Here is a 21112-nt window from a genome sequence, read left to right on the forward strand (position 1 = left end):
ATTAGTTGTAGAAGCAAAGGATTTCTCATAGCAAACGCCTTCTTTCTATGAAAAGCCTTTAGCCACCAACCAAATTTTGTATTTATCAAGTGTTCCATCAGCATTGTACTTCACTTTATAGACCCATTTGCAGCCAATGGGTTTCTTCCCTAGTGGAAGATCTAACAAAACCCAGGTGTTATTTTTCAAAAGACTATGATGTTCAACTTCCATAACCTTTTCCCATTCAGAATTACCTTTTGTCTCTGAATGATTTTGGGGCTCATAAACACTCTGAATGTTGGCCATAAGAGCAAAGTTCATTGTATTCTTCTTCTTGCTCTTGCCTCTGGATGATCTAGCTTCAACAAGCTCATTATCCCGAACATCACCAATGAGCTTTTCCCACCACTTAGGTCGGAGAGTAGAACCATCTTCTTCCAAATCAGGACGATCATCATGACTTGGGCTGCCTGGATGAAATCATCTAGATGCTGATCCAAGTTGTCCTGAGGAAAATCTGGTGGCATGAGGTCATGACTAGGAGATCCCATAAGTTCAAGTTCAAAATCATGAGAATCCCTCCCTTCAAGTGGAGCTAAAGGAAGCCTAACACCCAAATCTTTTGTCAACAGAGGCTGATCTTCAAGATTTTGGATGGGAGAAGAGAGCAAAAAAGGTCCGCCTTCTTCATCAAAACTACATCTCTACTGAATTAGGTTTAGTTGTTGTTTAAAAGGGTGGGTTGTCCTTGTGGGCCTGCCCATCCCTTTTTTTTAATTTAAATATGTGGTTTTTTCTACTCAACTTAAAATGTGTTGGGCCATAGGGGATGGTTAGCCATCCCCAAGATGGTCAAGGGATGCCTGGACATCCCCTAGCCGTCTTGAGGACAACTAGTCGTCCCCTAACATCCCCTATACATTCTGTGATGTCCCCATCTAAACAATCAAAACATGATAATGCCACTCTAAAATAAAATTTAATGATAAACAATAATACAATTAAAATATAAATATATATATATATATATATATATATATATATATATATATATATTTATAAAATCTTAATAATAATAAATAAACAAGATTTAATATATACCTTATTAGCATAACAGTGAAGACTTGTCATACCTGAAAGTAATTCCTATTGGCTACATCCTATTGATTAAGCCATTAGCAAACACATACTTAGTAGCAGACCAGATCTGACACATGTCATATCTGTCTGCCTTTGCAACCATTAATTATTAATCCATGCATTAAAAGAAAGACATCGTTCATCTCCAAAGAAGAAAAGCCAGCACTAAAAATATATGAACAATGTATGCAGCGATTAATAAATTAATACCTTGAGCGGATGCAACTTTATTATACGTTGAAGATATGTTATTAATCGCATAATTCAAGAGGTGCGAATCATTATGATTAAGTAAATAATGATTAATGTTAGGGACGTGCAATTCATTAAAAAGATTTATTTTGACTTTGGGTTCAACCTCTTCATTAATGACTCTTCTAGACTTATATTAAGGGACAATCATAGTTGAAAAACTCTGAGTACTTGCAGGACTCACGCGTACTCACGGGTCATTTGCTCAACCGAGTCACTCGCAGAAAGACTCGCAGACATAAAAACCCATTGTATTTAAATGTAAAATTAACACTATGAGACATGAATTTTCAATACTATGATGTTAAATTAATACTATTATGACTTAAATAGTTTTCTATTAATATTTGTTTATTCTAATATAATTAAAAAATAAATTTAATGACATTAAATTTATATAAATGTGTGTTTTTGAAGAATATTTAAAAAATTATACTTTCAAATGTTCGATAAAGTTGCCGAGTTATTGCCTAGTTTTTCCCCGAAGTTTTTGCAAGTCCCAAGTTTTTTAAATATTTTGTGCTTGCTGAGTCATTGCCGAGTCCGAGTTTTTCAACTATGGGACAATGAATGTATCAATGAGGAAAAAAAAGAATCACCGATATTTACTCATCCCCGATAATTCTATGGTCAAACAGTACAGTATAAGTCTCTCATTATTTTGTGCCGTAATTCCTTGTTAGATGACATTCCATGATCTGCGATAATATAGGAGTCAGTGATCATTACAATAAACTACAATCCAAATAGCGATGTTTATAAGAAAATAACAAATCAGTGATTAATATCAACGTGATGCGATTAGAGGGATTAGAAGATGAAGAAACCATTATTCATAAGGCAACGATAATGATAAATATATGCTATTAGTCAAGGCACAACTAATAATCATTAAGTGTGGATCATCGACTTCCATCTAAATGATGATACTGATTATGGTTAAGGGAATAGAATAATCATCAGCACTTTGAAGAGATATGATTTGTGTGAAGAGTCACTATTAGGAAGAAGATGCATTACTTGATAGCCAAGCAATGCGACCATCCCATCAGCAGCTACATACGGGAGTTGGAATTCATTCAAGCGAGGGGAAGATGGTTTTGTTTTAATGGTATCCATTTTGGATCACTCCTTGTGAGAAATTGCCTTGGTCACACTATCGGCTGCATAAGGAACAAAGTCACCAATCAAAGAAGATCAGAGATATATGTTGTTATTTCATAGGAAAGCGCTCAATGAGAGTAGCAGATCAGATCCGCACTGTTACTCAGTTACAGGTAGTAACATCTTTGTTCTTAAATTAGTTCTATTTTAGTAGAGCAGGAGTTTATGATACGAATGAACTACTCTCAATTACATAAATTGGGAAACTTATCAAGATAAGTTCTTTCTTTCAAGAAACTATCCTTAGCATTATGAGTTAAATATTATAGCAAAATCTCTTCAACATTAATGAAATTATATTAATAAATATAGTACAATTCTCACTTTAAGTTAGAAATGTTGTTACGGGTCTAAATAAAGGAAATTCCCGAATGGGGACATTACACATTCAAGGACATTTTGATAATGTTTGCTATTTTTTGCATGAAAAGGGATGGGGAGGGGGCACTTCCTAGACATCCCCAAAACATTCCATGTAGAAAACAAGAGTTCTCGGAAGGGGACATGTCCCATGGGAGCACTGGTCTAAAGAAAATTGTGTAGCATAATGGTCTTGCAAAACTAAATTTCAATTTGAATATTGTAGCTTGCTAATGTATGCACATTGGAGCCCAAGTGTAAAGGCCCATAAGGGAGACGAATAGGCGGAATTGTAAAAGTATTGTAATTTCCAATTTGATGAACAGGTTATATGCAGAATGGTGTATTTTAATTTTGATATTATGGCTATGACACTAATATTGCTATCTTTCTTTTACTGCAGGTTAGGAGAATGAACATGTATCGATTTCAATGTCATTTCCTTTGGTTTGAATGATGTATAAGTAGAAGGATGACCACGATCAAGTGGCACCTTGATCGGACATGTCTTTTAGACATGTCCGACCAAGATGTCACTTGGTCGTGACCCTTCCTTATCTTTAACCAATCCATAACTAATCGGTGCTTCAAACATTAATGTATCGGTATAGTGATAACAGTGCTTATACCCGATAATGAATCGTTTAATGCTTATGAACATACCCGATGATGAATCGGTATTATGAATCAGTTAATGCTTATGAACATACCCGATGGTGAATCGGTATCATGAATCGGTTAATGCTTATGAACACATCCGATCATGAATCGGTATTTGTTAATTGTTTCAGATAAAACATACCTGATAATGAATCGGTATCAAAGCATATAATATAAAGTAAACAGTAACAATTACGGTTAGCATTATATGCTATCGGGTTAATACCCCGATAGCATATTAATGCCGATTCATATATGAATCGACATTAGTATGCTATCGGGTTAGTAGCCCGATAGCCCTTTAGATTGATGCTTAACATAGTTAAGTAGATCGTCAATCTAATCCATCATTATCCAATATCAATAGCATAATTATGATCAATGTTATAGTCTGATAAACATAAAGCATGAATAAGTAAACTAATAACAGAGTAGAGAGTTAGGAGAGTCTTATCTTGCAGAAGCTACTAATGCATTAACAGGAATTACTAGTTTATGAGTTTGTGGAACCCATAAGAAATGTTTGGAAAGATTAACATAAACAAGTATCTAGAATATGATCCAGCATATATGGTGATGTCTCCAATGCAGAAGCTTGTTCATTAACATATCCAAGATGTATTTTTACCCCCATTTAGTGGAAACATTGGCTGAAGACATATGGAAGAGTATCTGGTAGCTCAGATCAAATCAAATTGTTCGAATAGATTATGAGGACATTATTGTTCTTTTGTTATGCGGTCTAAATAAAACTTGGAATGCATGTCCAATTAAATAACTAAGAGTTCAAGAAGAAAAATTTTGTTGGTTGTCAACTTAGCACTACACTACTTGCTATTAGCAAAATTAGGAATCATTGAAATCTTATGTCATTCAAATACAAATGATCAATGGAGTTAAAGTAAATAATGAGAAACAGTGCTTTTGTTTTATCAGCAGCACAAACTTTTAACCAGTGAAGCATAAATCAGGAAAAAATCAGATAAATCAGGAAAAACTATGAAACTTTTGAATGTCGATTTTTCCCTCCCAAAAAATCGCAATAATCGTTGACCAACACCTTGAAACATTTTCCTTGACAAATTTTGAGGACTTGGAGATTTTAACACAATGATTCTAGGTCAATTTGAAGCTTTGGTTCATGTCTTGGGCCCATGAAAAAACCCTAAACGAGTCTTCACGAATTTCTTCCACTCCTCAATAATGACGACTGTTGTTGAACCACACCAACTCTTCCACCCACCTACGGAATGCCCTTGACAATGCCCTCGATCTATTTTCGACGATTTGATTTGTACCCGCCATTGATCTGTTTTCGGCAATTTGATTTTTACCTACCATCAATCTTTTTATTTTTGATATTTAATATTATCATTATAATTCTATAATATATTATAGTATAATAATTATAATATAATAATAATATATTAATATTATTTTATATTAATAAATTATTATTACATTATAATTATAATATTATAATATACTATAAAATATAATGACTATAGTATTAATATATCATTATATTAATATACTATTATATTATTAACATTAATATTATAATAGTATATGAATATAATAATATATTTATAACAATTAATAAAATATTTATTATATTTTTTTTTGATAAAAGTGGATAGAACCACTAAACTATATTAAATTTTAAAAGTTTTTTACAGTGTTGTTGTGACGTATTCACACATCACCCCATTGCAAATGGGGACCCCTGCTTTTTGCTTTCTAGGGTTTGTTTTCTAGGTCTTTTAGGGTTTTGTCTGTTAGCCTTTGCAGGATGAGTCTTGTCGAGGGGATCGTTGGATTGCAGGCTTTGCTTGAGCCAGGGTGAGTCCACAGCGCCCCAGAATTAGGGTTTCTTTGAGAGTCTTCCTTAGGGCCTGGTTTTGCTCTTGTTACTAATTGTGTCTTGCTTGGTGAGTGAGTATCATTCTTGAAGGTCCGAGCTAGGTCAAGTTGGTGAGTGATTAAGTCTGGAATGTCATCCTGATCTTTAAATGTCCTGAAATTTGGCTAAGTCTGGAATGTCCTGATCCTGAAATTTGACTAAGTCTGGAAAACTGAAGAATCCTCCAAAAACTAGATTTTGCAATATAACTCCTGGAGGTCCGAAACCACTCCCAAACATCCTGGAAGTATATATGGAATATAACTTAAAGTATAAGGAAATGTCACTTACACTTCAATGTTATATTCCATAAAATAATCCTGACAAATAGGCTAAAATGTCAAAATTCGCTCCTGACCCTTCCAAAGGGTCCAAAGCGAAAATTCACCAAAGACTCAAGATCTCGCCTAAGTCAAAGAGTGGTCAAGCAGTTTTGCAAGGATATGGAAGGAAATGGATCTAGGATCGAGTCTAGAATAGAAATTTCGCTCCTGACCCTTCCAAAGGGTCCAGAGCAAAATTCTTGAAAACACTCATTTTCCCCTTTGCTAAAGTCAAGACCAAGATGGAGATGAAAGGAGAGTAGTCTATGTTTGCCTCCCAAAGAAAATTAGAGTTGAAAAAAGCAAGAATCAAGGTCAAATCATGATTTTCGCTCCTGACCCTTCCAAAGGGTCCAGAGCGAAAATCCTTGTAGCTCTTATTTCCTTCTTTGTTTTGGCTAGGTGTTGGTGTGATGGAGGATGAATTGGTATGTTCTTGCCTTGGGAGGGAGTTGGACACTTTGAAAGATGAAGATTTTAGCCAAAAAGTGAATTTCGCTCCTGACCCTTCCAAAGGGTCCAGAGCGAAATTCATCATAAACCTTTTTTGCTTCCTTGTTTTGGCTTGAAACCTTGCTCCTTTGATGGAAAACGATCTATATTTGCCTCCAGGAGAAAATTGAAGTTTAAAAAATGAACAATCAAGCCCAAATGGTGAATTTCGCTCTTGACCCTTCCAAAGGGTCCAAAGCGAAAATCCTCCTAAGGCTCATTTCCTCCCTAGTTTGACCAAATTTTGAGTTGCAAGGCATCTTGAAGGGAAGTGTGGACATGTTTGGACTTTGGAAATGTTTGAAAGCCTTGAAAAAATGAAGGATTCTAGCCAAGAAGGTGAATTTTGCTCCTGACCCTTCCAAAGGGTCCAGAGCGAAATTCCTTACAAGCCTACCTTTTTGACCTTGCTTAGGCTTAAGACTTTGTTCCTTGCATGAGAATGATGTTTAGTTACCTTCTAGAGAAGATTAGAGGTGAAAAGATGAAGGATCAAGTCAAGATTGAGATTTTCGCTCCTGACCCTTCCAAAGCGAAAATCCTAAATCCACCTGTTCCTTTCACATTTGTGCCAAGTCAGGCCTAGACAAGGATGATAAAAGCCCTTAAGATTGCCCTTGAATGGATTTTTGTCTCAAAAAATGATGATTTGGGCTAGAGGAAGAATTTCGCTCCTGACCCTTCCAGAGGGTCCAGGGCGAAATTCATTATAGGTCATGTCCCTAGCCATGATTTCTAGCGAAATTCTCTTTTCTAGTCGCTTTGAGGTCAAGCGAAATGTTGCAAGCATGGGAGAGGGATCCAAGGATAAGAATCCAAGTAAATAAAGTGAAAAGAATGGAATTGAATGAGGATAAACAAGCAAATCATGAAATTCGCTCCTGACCCTTCCAAAGGGTGCAAGGCGAAATTGTGCAAAACCTATCGTTTCCCTCAAATTTATGCCAAGTCTAGTGTGGGTCAAGATTAGAGGTGTCCTTAGGCATGTCCTTGAATTGTCAAGAGTCATCAAATATGAAGAAATGAGCTCAACACAAGAAATTCGCTTCTGACCCTTCCAAAGGGTCCAGAGCGAATTTTCTCAAAAACCACCTTTTTTCCCAATTTTGTGCCAAGCCTAGTGCTGACTAAGGTGAGTTTTGATGGAAGAGGTCCTTAGAAATAACTTTGACTTATCAATGATTATCAAATGTGAAGGAATTGAGCCAAATGGTGAATTTCGCTCCTGACCCTTCCAAAGGGTCCAAAGCGAAATTCCTAAAATCACTTATCTTCCTTGCAAATCAAGTCAAGCTTTTGGTTTTTATGGCTTAGGGAAGGATGGAGCAAAGTTTCCTTGACCTTGGAGGTGAGTTGAATGGTAGAATTTGTCCTAAAAAGTGATTTTCACTCATGACCCTTCCAAAGGGTCCAGAGCAAAAATCCTAAAAAACCATCTTTTCTTCCAAAATTTGAGCAAAATCAAACCAGGGCAAGGGTGAGAGAAGTCAATTGGATTGCCTTAGAGTGGATTTTGGTCACCAAGAATGCAAATTTTAAAGCCAAAATGAGAATTTCGCTCCTGACCCTTCCAAAGGGTCCAAAGCGAAATTCCTAGGATCAACCTTTTTTCCTTGCAAATCAAGTCAAGTTTTTGGTTTTTATGGCCTAGATAGGAGTGAGACGATGTGTCCTTGGTCTTGGAGGTGGATTGGAGTTGAAAAGATGAGGAAATAAGCCTAAAATAAGATTTTCGCTCCTGACCCTTCCAAAGGGTCCAGAGCGAAAATCCTAAAAACCATCTTATCCTCCAAATTTTGTGCTAAGTCAGGCCTAGACTAGGGTGAGAGAAGCTATTTGGAATGCCTTGGAAAGATGTTTGACCTTCAAAAGTGTGAATTTTGAGCTAAAAGGTGAATTTCGCTCCTGACCCTTCCAAAGGGTCTAGAGCGAAATTCTTCATCTACCTATTTCCTCCTTGTGTCAAGTCAAGACTTGGAGTCCTAAGGCGAAGTTGAGGTTAAATTGATGTTACTTTGCCCTACAAGATGAATTGAAGTGAAGAAAATGAAGAGTTGTGACCTAAAAGGTGAATTTCGCTCCTGACCCTTCCAAAGGGTCCAGAGCGAAATTCCCAATTTCACTCAGATTGCTCATGATAAAGATCAAGGCGAAGAGTTGGATGTGAGGTAATGTTGAAAAGAGGTCTAAATGAGCCAAGAATGCAAATTTCGCTCTTGACCCTTCCAGAGGGTCAAGGCAAAATTCTTATAGGGCCTATCCCTGGAAGGAGTCTTGAACTAACTTCATTTTAATATCTTTTGTTGATGATTTAAGGTGTGAAATACTATGTTGAAATGAATTTATTATGTCCTTAATCAGCTTTTGATTTGTTTTTGCAGATGAAAGAAGATCAAGCCAAGACAAGGACGACCTTCTCCAGTCCAGCATCAACAAGGACGGCCTTCTCCAGTCCAACATCAACAAGGACGACCTTCTCCAGTCCAGCATCATCAGAGACGACCTCTTCCAGTCCAGCATTCGAAGGAAAGGTACACCATCCATCCTGCACATCGAAGACAAAGGAAGATAAAGCAAGGGTTCATTGAAGAAGCAAATAGTTTCAAAAGAGTTAATTAAAGCTAGCTTCGCAACATCATCAAATTGAACATCAACCAAGTTCCGAGTGTCAGGCAAGGTGGCGTCCCAATCATCACTCCTCCATGTTGGGTTGATCCACCTCAACGTGTCCAGGTTCAATGTACCTGACTCATCAAAGATGACACAAACTTCAATATACCTACCCCGGCTATCCATTGGTCGAATATTCCAGAGAAGACGTGTCCAAATAATGCAATTATTTCATTGGCCAGAATTGAGTTTGTTGTAACAAACCCTAATTAGGGTTTTCATTGTAAACTCTCGGCCATTGATCTCAAGTTGATCTGAGCCATCGAATTGTATTGAGGGCACTATATAAGCCCTGGCTCCTCATTTGTAAAGGCTAATAGTTAGTCAATAGTTGATAGTAGGTGAATAGTTAGCTAATAGTGAATAGTCAGTTGATAGAATAGCAATTAGAGTAGAATAGCAAGAGAAGGCAAAGATTGTTGCCAAGATGTTGTTGTAAAAGACTTGTAAAACTTCATTGAAGAAATGGTGAAATCTATGGGCCGATTCAACAATTTGCATGGTCTCTATACTTCTCATATTTGATTTCATATTATTAGATGAGTGGAAGAAATGTGTTTGATTGATGGTGAAATTTGTATATCCATACTACTAGCAGTTTGTTGATTGCAGACTTGCCTTGTGTAGTCAACTGGAATCATTCAGCTTAAGCTTAACTTCAATTGTCGCTTCTTCACTGATATGCATCAGCCTGATGGTATCTATGCCTGTAGAGATGATCTGAACATCATAAAGCTTTCCTCCGAAGATCGCACTAATCTTGTGGAGATGGTCCTGGGATGTCAAAACAAGACTTACTTACAATTTCATCAAAGATCATTCATTGCTCCTACATTCTTAGTGTCAGAATTAGATCCTTCCCTCGCCCTCATCCTTTTTTCCTTTTTTTCAAAAATCTAGGCTAGTGAAATCCTGTGTTCCAGCAATATTCAAAGCAAATCAGACGTTTAGTCATCAAGTGTAAGTCCCCTTGTGATTCCAGCAAAATCACATCATACCACAAAGAGCTTATCCAAAATCACATCATACCACAAAGAGCTTATCCACGAGTAGAGAACCTACATACAAGAACCTTGGAGTTGCCTCGACTGATCCTTCGGCAAGATCTTCAGCAGTCGGGAAACTTTGCTCAAGAGAGGATAAGGTACCTTTAGGTATTTTATTCTGTGTTCGCATGTGTAAAAAAAACATATGAACAAGTGTTTGGTTCAAAAAGCATTGAAGGGAAAGAACCAGTAAGAAAACCCTTTAGTATTGCTTAAGTAACACAAGCCTATTCTACCCCATACCAAATGCCCATTGGCATAGTACATCAAAAACCCATCCCAATTACATAAGCCACATTAGATATAAAGGAAGCCACCAATAGAAGCATATAGAAGGAAGATTAAAGTATGATCACCGAAGGATGCATATAATAATATATTAATACCATAATAATAAAATAATTATTATTATATTATTATGGTATTAATATATTATTATATTAATATACTATTATAATATTAATATATTATTATTACATTATAATTATTATACTATAATATACTATGAAATTACAATGATTAATGTATGAAAATATCATTATATTAATACTATTGTAATTATATAATATTATAATAAAAAATTGTTCATTTTTTTATTATATTAATATAATAATTATAATATAATAATATATTATTATAATAAAAATTATAATATAATATAATAATAATATTATATCATCCGATTTTTTCCCGCTTAATAATTATAATATAATAATATATTATTATAATTAAAATTATAATATAATATAATAATAATATTATATCATCCGATTTTTTCCCGCTTTTTTCATGATTTTTTCCCAATTTATTCAAAAAATCTTATACTCTTGTTTTACAGATTAATTTGCCAAATGATTAATGCTTCTTTGCATTTAACCATTTTTTAACTCATGATTAATAATTAATCATTTATATTGCTTGTCTCATCTTGTTCACTGTTCAGTATACCCTGTAACATAAAGCATGTTTTCAAGTATTTATCCACACTTTTTGCATAGGTTTTACGTTGTGCACATTTTTTTCAGATTAGCCAAACTAGATATGCTCAACAACTAAGAGCAATATATATTTTAGGCTACCCACTAATTGGTGCAAGCAAACCTAGTGTTTGTAGGAGGATTGCCTTGAATTTATCGAAGTCACTCCTATAGAGCTTATAAATAACCTATGTGAGGTGGAATTGTCCTTTGTAACTTACAACTTGTTTAATTATTAAGCCAAACTTCAAAAGTTTAACTATACACACACCTCAGGACTATTTATGAACACGGTGATAAAAATCAATAACGATCATATACAAACAAAAAAGACTCCAATGAATAAAAAGATGAAAACATAATAAAAAAGAGGGGAAGCACATAACAATCAGTTTACAAAACTAGAAAAGAGAAAAATCTTAATACCTTCCTCAGTTGTCTGCTGGAACTCATTCACTAATTCCTGCATCAAGAAAGAAAGAAATGTTAAAGAATGGCCTAAAACTAATAAAATTTGCTATATATTCTTTGAAGTAGACATAGTTGTCTGACTTGTGTCATTCCTAAAAAATTATAAAAATACTGTAGCTTTAAATATTTTGGATTGCAATGATTAAAAGTATTCAGTTTAGTATCAGTAACAAATTTGATATATATCATTGACACCAGCATGAAAACAAATATGAAAATTGAAGGAGTGGGCAGGCACACCCTCTAACCACTAATTGCCCTAAAAGAGGATCCCTAACATTTTCTAATACCGTGTTTTCTATGTAGCCCCTCATTAGAAAATCCAGCAAATAATTAGAAAATGATAAAGCAATACAAAATTAACGATGCCTTGATGCTACAAAAATAAACAAACCAAAAAATTGAGTTGAGGTCCACCTTGAGTTCTACACTGAAGAGACCATAATGAGTAGCTAAGTGTGATGGCATCATCTGTCATGGCAATTACCATGCCATGCATATATCTCTATCAACCATAGTTGTCAGACCTGGACTTGACAGGATGGTTTTTAATTTGTACTTGATCTCCTAAAAAACCTTCAAAACAAAGCAAACAATTCAATTTGAAAATGGTATACAGAGATTTTCTAAGGAAGCATATATTTTTCTATGCATTCTTCTCTAAACTTGGATACAAAAGCAGGTTTGGGCTGATGGGTTTTTGGTGTGCAAAAATCATGGATTATGATATTCGAGGCATCAAAGATAAAAAGCACAAGATGGAGTCATAAAACATGGGCGAAAGGAGATTGCATCACTAATCCCAGCATCACTAACTCTATGGTGGATCCTATGCTCAACAGAGAGGTGCTTGATGCTGCTACAACAATAATATCTACGTATGTTGACAACATCCACATGATCTGACCATGCTCTCTCCTCCACCACTACTACTGACTCTGCCTCAAGTTCAGCGTAATCAACCCACCAGTGGCCCTTATTTGTAAAAATAGACCCTTGTTTCAATCATCCAATCTAATAGTGAATCAGACTCCAACACAATGGGAGGTAAATCATAACCAAGTTTTTCTTGTGATGAAATTAGACATATTTGTTCAACATTTGCACCATCAATCTACTGTGCTTCTTAGAGAGCATGCACTCAAACCATACTCAATTGTGCTTGCTTCTTGAAGTGCTGCGTGGTTGACAGAAAAAAAAAAAGAAGTCAAGCTCACTAAGCAATGATGCAAAAAAACTACTAAAAGCACAACCTTAAGCAATTTTAACCAGCGGCAATGTCATTTGAGTTGACTTGCATGTATCTTGGGCAAAGAGGCCCAAGTCCCCTTATGAAAGTCTCAAGATTTAAATCTCAGAGATGATCCTCTCTATCATATGAGCATCCACTTCCATCCACTCTACAACCATATATTGACGGATTAAACTTCTCATCTCCAAATTAATGTCAAATTGGAATATTGCAATCATGAAATTTATAGTGTATCTCCAAGTTTTGGGAATGGAGGATTGGTTTCAAAAATGGCAAAAAAAATTCTTACTTTTGGTAACAACAGGGGGACATTAGGTGTACATTAGGTGGACAGATATTAAAAAAAAAGTGTAAAATTATAATTGAATTATAAAATGCAAATAAATCAAAATGTCAAAAATTGCATAAACAAACCAAAAGAAGCTGAAATTGTAAAGAATAAGTACAACAACTATTCATTGATTCCATGATCATCTAATAGACCAATAATCATGGATATAATATAATACATGATTTATATTAAGAGATATTAATAAAGGAATGTTGATGCATGCATAGTGAATGAGTAGATTGAGCAACAAGCTTAGAAATTCGAATCATCATCTTATTGACATCTCACACTTCTCATCTTCCTCTTCATTTTCTTCGCTTTCCTCTTCTCTTTTGGTGAATGCAAAATAGCAATGGGGATAGGTCTTTAAAAGAAATTGGGTTGAAGCACTTTGCTGGAGCTACCTTCTAGAGTTTTATTCATTTTGAATGGATTTTTTTTTATTTGTTGTTTTATGAATGTTTCATGTATGGGACATCCTAAAGTCTCACGGATGGCCAAATGACAACTAGGGAACTCTTGAAGTCCCCAAAATGACTAAAATAATGGATACATTCCCAAAAGCTTCAAGCAAACAAGGATGGGGTGTCACCTCCAAGCCCCTAAGTCCCTAGGACATCACCCAAAACCATGGGGATGTAATGTCCTCTTTTTAGTTTGTTCTTGTCTTGATGGTTTAGCCTATTATTTTGGCCCTCGTAGGCTAAAGCATATGGTTAGAGGGTTTTGGTGGACAGTGGGCAGAGTGTTCTCTTCTCTGAAACTTAGTTTGGTTCAGGACCAGCCTTTGTTTGACTCAATTTCTCACACTTACTATTTATAGTAAGTCAATGGATGTTTGCGAGGGACCCTTACTATTTTTAGTAAGACACCTAGACGCATTGGGATCTGCAGTGTCGACCCCAGTTTCAAATGGCATGGTGAAATAATAAATATTGAAGGAGATATTAATGTTTTAGTGGCTTAAATGATATTAAAAATATTTAAAGGTGATATTATTAAGTTATAACTTAACTTTATAACGTGAGGGTCAAATCATCATTAAAAGGGGGCCATGTTTTTGATTAATTATTAAGTGCCTAGCCAAGGAGGTAATTAAATGACAAAGTGCAAACATTAAAACATTTTAAATGAGAATTAAAATGTGCTTTTTGGAGGGAAATCGACCTTTGGAGAAGTGTTATATAAACAGCCAAAGAGAAGTCAATTAGGGGTGATTATTGAGCATTTGTTTGATAAATTATGCTATGTGAGGAAAAGACAAGGGTTTTCTGCCTTCATCAGCCATTGGGAACGAAATCTCTCATTGGTTTGCAATCTTGAGGCTGTGAAATATCAGCTGAATCATTGCTTGATCGTGGACTTCATCCAGAGGTTCAATATGTGCATTAAGGAGGGTCTTATTCAGTATTTGAGCAGTTTATCATAGGGGTTTAATTTGCAGCCTTTGAAGAAGGTGACTTTGAGATTGAGGGGGACAAATCTTCAAGTACCAAGCTGGTTCAATTTCCATATTTATTGCTTGCAAAATTCAGAGTTGCATAAAGGCTGGGCGCACCTTTGTGGTGGTGTGATTTTGACTAGTAAGGCAAGGAAAAAATCCATTCATGCCTTGGTGGTGATCGCTGGGCAGCAAGGAGGCTAGGCGCATCGAGTTATGGGACAATTATGAAGTCTATATGAAGAAATCGATCAAGTACATGCTGCTGCTATTTCATCATCAGGTTCTTTGATGTATTTTGCATTATTATATCCATTTGCATATGGTGCTGCTGTAGATGCACATTTTATATCAGACTTTGTAATGGCATTTGGAGTGTGAGGCATAACAACTACTACTTGGTTCAGCATATTAATGAAGGAGATACAGGGTTGCATGCCATTTGTTTGCCAAAATGCTCAATTGCTGTAAGTGACTAATTGGCATAAAGATTTGCATTTGGAATTGAAAGATGTATGCTAAATGTTTGCATTAATACCAAGTTGTTGTAGGTGCATATTGGTTATCCTAGGATGCATGGAAAGTGTTTGACAAAATGTTAACTCGCTGTACGAGTTGATTTCAGTCACTTATATGTATGAGAAAGGTCAAAAACAGTTAGTATATCATTTCTATTATATTATTAACCAATCATGCATCATTATAGGCATTCAAAAACATCATTTGCAAGCATTTCAATCATATTTGACATCATTCCAAGCAAGCATAAACAAACTGAAACTCAAATCCAGTAAGCATAGAAGTTGTATGCGAAGTGTTTGATGATATTCCTTGAGCCTCTAATCAGCAGTTTGAGGTCAAAACTAGCAAGGGGTATTACAGGGGACACATCCCAATGGTATGTTAGGAAATAATCCACCATGTGTAATGATTTATGATGATGATAGTGCCATGGTTAATCAATGATTTCCCATATGGAATGGTATTTTCCATCATACCACCATTAATGACTCTAGTGCCTTGCTTGGTATGGTTGATGCCTTTATACGCATAGCTCATTGAGGATTCCTCTCCATCAATAACACATAAACTAACTAAAGTCTTTGCAACCTATGAAAAATATACCATATATAAGCATTAAGATTCAAGAAGAGAACATAAACAAATAAAAAGAACATAAAACTAGCATAAAAGGAAAAAATGGAATAAAGAAAGAACTTGCCTCTATAGTATCTCACTTTAGGAGCAAATATTTTTTCTCATCAAAGACCTAATCAATAACCTCAATGTTGAACACACCACAGAACTGAGAGCAGGGGTGAATCAATCCGGACCTCAAAATTCTTTACCTCTGATCTATAAAACTTCAAACCTAATACTACAATTATGAAATATGAAAGCACAAGGCACAACAAACACATGAGCACCAAATTTATGTGGAAAACCCTAAACAAAGAAAAACCACAATGAGAATCACACTTGCAATATTAATAACCGATTACAATGTTTTAGGCTAAAGGCAAAGGAGCTCACAACACCTAATAGGACTTGGCACAACCTTAGGGCAAGATACAAAGGACTTGCATTACTGAGACTCGTTGTCTTAGGGCAAGGTACATATGGTTGCACAATCTGCCAAAAGGAACACACCTTCTTTCGGCAAGTGCAAAGAATTAATGAATTGAAATGAACAAGATCTCTTGATCATGAAGTTGTACTTGAACCTCTATGTCAAGCGACCAACATCATGGCAAACACATCCGACATCAGTCACTGTCTCAAAATACTATCACACTAAAGATATCATCATCAAAGCTCTTCACAAACTGACTTTTGCACAAAATCTACTTGCATATCATTCACATCCACTTCACACCAATTCACAGACATTCCATACCTCAACTCATACAACTGCACATCTATATATACAAAATAAGTCATTAAAACTCTCAACTAGGTCGGCCACAAACAAAATATGCAATATTACATAAATTAGGCCACTTGGACCAATAATAGCAAATGCAGTCCGCTCCAAGAGATAGAGAGGACTCAAACACATCACAAAACATCCTTCTAAAACGATTCCAATGAACTGCACACACTAACACATCCTCCAAAGTTGGCACCAAATGAAACGTGTAGAAAAACAATAAAGCACATTAACTAGTTGGCCCAAAAACATCCTCTAATGCAAAATACATACTACAATGTAATGTCCCCTACTAAGTTTAGGCCTGTTATAACAATAATTAATTTATTTTCAATATACTTTGACTTAAACTAAATTGATTAGGAGACAACTCTATTCTTAGCTCTTTCCTTAACATAAATCAAATCTGCGATATTCCATAGTTTTAAATAATTTATCAATTATTAATGAATAAATTGTCGATCCACCATACTAGACAATTAATTCTATCATATTAAATAATTAATTTTATCATCCATAATTCTTAAAGCAAAGTCCAATCCTTGTTACTACTCCAGTTTTAAGGAAGAAGGAGATGACTATGTTGCCAAGCGCTTAGATAGCAAACTCAATAGGCTCCCTCAAAGTTTACGAATCCAAGCCCTTACCCTATCTTGAGACTATGCCCTCAAAGTTTACGAGATGCTGATCCTTACCCTACCTTGGGAATCATCCTATTGGTTGGTATATATATATATTACAGCACAATATTCTCAAAAAGAAACATTAATATTATAACAATTATTGATCAACATATCGTTGGCAGAAAGATTCAACAACTCGCTGACATCCACCGATCTCAGCCTTTCTATTTTCCTTGATCAACTTGCTCTTCCAGCTCTAATCGATACCTTCCTGAATAAGATCGATTGCCTTCTTATATTTGCAAAGTATTGCACCTCTTCATGTTTGATGAGAAACAACTCCTACTAATCATCCTTCTTAACGAGTCGGGTTTTTCATAAATGATACTAATTAGCATAACCGTTGTGTTTATGACCAGCCCCTATCATCAACGATGCTTAACATCAATCTTGTAACAATGATCAATTGTATTACTAGTGTAATCGCTGCCACTTATCATAGTCAATATTCTTGATTATTGATTAATAGTTGTAAATTATATAGGACGTCATCTTCCATGATTAAGATCAATGTTTGGCATTAATCGTTGCTTGTCCAGTATTTGTCGAGATGTTTCAATAATCTAATTGACAGTATGTCTTGCTTGGATGACTTAATTGATCTACTTGTAATCATATTCGGTTTGTTTATCACATCATCCTAGGTAAAGAGAATCTCTATCCATCATCTATATTGTTCACAATTGAAATTAGCATGATCATTGTTCATTAATGATATCATTGCGTCCCTTCATTGTATATGCCTTGATTGATCACCGATCTGTATCATATAATGTATGATGTCTCAAAGATAATCGTTACATCTTCATGGGCTATCAATACTTGCTTATCGATCTTCTCTAGTTCTAGTCGATACTTAACATGATACTGAGCTATGGCAGAATGAACATTGGTAATGTTGTTGAATATCAAGTGATATTATGTTGATGCTTTATGATCGATTCATTCTTATAATGTAAGTATATCTTCATGGTGATTGTCTTAATAATGAACAGCTGCTTAACAAGGTTGTATGTTCCCTACAATGGTGATTACAGGATTCATGATGCAATCCTTATATGTAGTGCCCACTCTCTTTTTGGCTTGTCAGACTCTAGGGTTTTGAGTTTTTGTGTGGCTTAGACCCTTTTGGTGTTGGTCAATTTTGACATTAGATATGATGCTTATTATGTCTCTTGGACTTATATGTGGTATTCATGTTTTATGCTTTATGGATCAATGATGATTTTCATGATGATGTCTATGATGTGATTATATGGTGTTTTTTTATGCTCAGTTAGTCAGATGATTATTGAGATGGATTATATATGTGTTGTTAGGATTTAATCAATATATTTATCGATGTTTATTGGATCTGACATACACTGTGTTCTATCTTTGATGTGCTTGGGTGAAAAGGAAAAGCGCCACACTACTCTTTACGAGTAAGCTACGTCGCTTCCATTCCCTTTTCACAGTATGACGTTATATGGATCATATGTATATATGCTTGACAGTTTGTCTATGCAGCTATAGGTACAGAGCATCAACTCCACCTGAACCTTCAACTTTGAGCGTGCTCTATGACCCAATGGTAATGTGGAAAATATGGAGTTATTAGTCAAACCCTTGACATGACCATCGTTCCCATAATCCTTGTCAGGTAACCTTGTGGTTGTTGATAGTCTTGAGGTTATCCGGTCATGTCCTATTAGTCTTTGTGTTTCGTTGGTTCGCAGTTCATTATTCTAGGGTGCAGTTCTATGTTTATTTAATATTGTGTCAAGAAGAAATTAATATTAATACATTAATGTTTTGTTGAATTTAATTTATTAAAAATGAGAAATTGTTGCAACGTTATATTAAATTAATTTGTTGAGCTAAATGATTTAAATTAGTTAACTATTTTGAAAATGATTAATTAAAAAGAGAATTAAAAACTCATTTTGGTATTTTTAAATGTGCTCATAAAAATCAAATTAATATTAATCATTTCAAAATTAATTATGTTAGTGGGGAGGGGTATTTTGGGGGAATATTGGATATTTTTGGAGTTCGTGGGGGAATCTAGCATGCAATTCAAATGGGAAGTTACTTTTTGGAAAAGGATAACTCCCTGCTTTTTCAAAAAAAAAAAAGAGGAAGAATTCTAGAATTTCCATGAAGTTTTTCCTAAGAATTTCTGGTATGTGCTTTTGGAATCGAATTGGGGAATTTTTGGGTTTCTAGTTTTGAATTTGGTGTGGATTGAAAGGTTTGAAGGGGGAAATTCATGGCCGGGAAGAAATTTTATGAGGAATTTGCGCTCTTGAATCTGGTTTTGTGAAATAAACGAGGATTCCTTTGCAACGTTGGAAAATGCCTCCTTCGGGCAAAGAACTTCAAGTTGGAAATTGTCCTTTGAGTTAGCTTATCTTCGATGGATTAAACTTATTTAATGTTTTCAATAATATTATAGGCTTGAACTTTCCTTTGCTTCTCTCTGTATTTGTTTGTTCCCAATTTCTTTGTTGTAGCTAGATTGAATTTGTATTGGTCTAATAACATTTTGTATGAATCTTGTCTAGTTCTAGATCTCCTCTTATTTAGCCTTTGATCTTTTACGCATGCAACATCGTTACCCCTAGTCCTCTGTATGAACCGTTTGAGATAAAGGGTTCACTTTTTGTTTCCTTATCGATTGTTTTTTTTTTACGGTTTAACTACATTTAAATCGTTTGATATATATATTGCCTTAATCAAGCAATGTCCTGCGTTAACCAATTCTCTACTCGGTATTATCCAAATAATATTATGTAGTGGCCAATCACATAATTGGCACATCTCCTTCATTGCCTTCTTTTGAATTCGATATGCAGTCCCTGTTATAGCGGCTTCTTGCTAATCGGTAATCATTCCTTATTTTTAGATTTCGTTATGATCAGCATTCATTTCTTTTAAATCAAATGTTTTACTGAGTTATTCCAACCCTTCTCCTAGCCTCCTTATGTCGTTCGGTGCATTTCATTGTTTTGGTCGATTGTTCTTTTACCTATTTGCTCTTGCTTTATCGATTTTATTTTTTTTAAGATCTGAGTGCAATCTTGACAGCCAACTAGTTCTTATTATTCTTCCTTGTTTTGTTTAAACCGATAATAATCATCGATATGTGTTGATGTGTTTTTTCCGCACATGCGAAAACAGAATAAAATACCATAAGTATCTTATCCTCTCTTGAACAAAATCTTTTGGATGCTGAAGATTTGCTTAAGGTTCATCCAAGAAAGACTCCAAGGTTCCGTATGTAGGATCTCTACGTGTGGATAAGCTCTGTTGATATGATGTGATTATGCTGGATTCACAAAGGGACTTACGTACTTTCTATGAAAGTTGGTTCTTGCAACTACTTGACCAATGAGGAACAAGATTTTCATAAAACTAACCGATGTTTCAAAAAAAGGACAAAAGATAAGGGATTAGAGAGGACTAAGATACTTATGGTATTTTATTTTGTGTTCACATGTGCGTAAAAAACACATCAACAGAATTGGCGATCAAATCTTGTATAGAAAAGTAGGTGGAGGCCCTCCTACTAGCGCCAATTATGTTGATGTGTTTTTTACGCACATGCGAACACAGAATAAAATACCATAAGTATCTTATACTCTCTTGAACAAAATCTTTTGGATGTTGAAGATTTGCTTAAGGTTCTATTGATGTGTTTTTTATGCGCATAACATTTCAAAATAAAATACCAAGGTAATTTACCCTCTCTTGAACAAAATCACCTCAGATGCTAAGAATGAGATCAACTAAAATGATTCCAAGGTTTCTACATGTCAGGTCTTGACGAGTGGGTAACTCAATGGTCGATGTGAATTGTTGTGTTCACTTGGGGACTTACGCAAATGTTTGGATTATCATGAATGATGTGGGATAAGGTGTGCTGACAACTTAAGATTTATCAAAATGGCTCTGGATTTACTTCTTCCTAAAAAATGGGCGAAAGGAATAGGGTTCAGGAAATCTATTCTAAGCCTAGGAATGTAGGAAATGATGAACAGATCTAGTGGAATC

General features: G+C 35.1%; 1 protein-coding gene across 2 annotated transcripts in view; it reads right to left on the reverse strand.

Moving 5' to 3' along the window:
• The window catches only part of LOC131049907 (uncharacterized), an 88015-nt gene that overhangs the window by 36527 nt on the left and 30376 nt on the right, over positions 1–21112 (reverse strand). For both annotated transcript variants that reach the window (XM_057983990.2, XM_059216444.1), the window contains exon 3: positions 11396–11432. In XM_057983990.2, coding sequence (XP_057839973.2) covers positions 11396–11432 — 37 coding nt within the window. The remainder of the gene's footprint in view (positions 1–11395; positions 11433–21112) is intronic.

This window comes from Cryptomeria japonica, chromosome 2, assembly GCF_030272615.1.
Source record: "Cryptomeria japonica chromosome 2, Sugi_1.0, whole genome shotgun sequence".
Taxonomy (NCBI): Eukaryota; Viridiplantae; Streptophyta; class Pinopsida; order Cupressales; family Cupressaceae; genus Cryptomeria; species Cryptomeria japonica.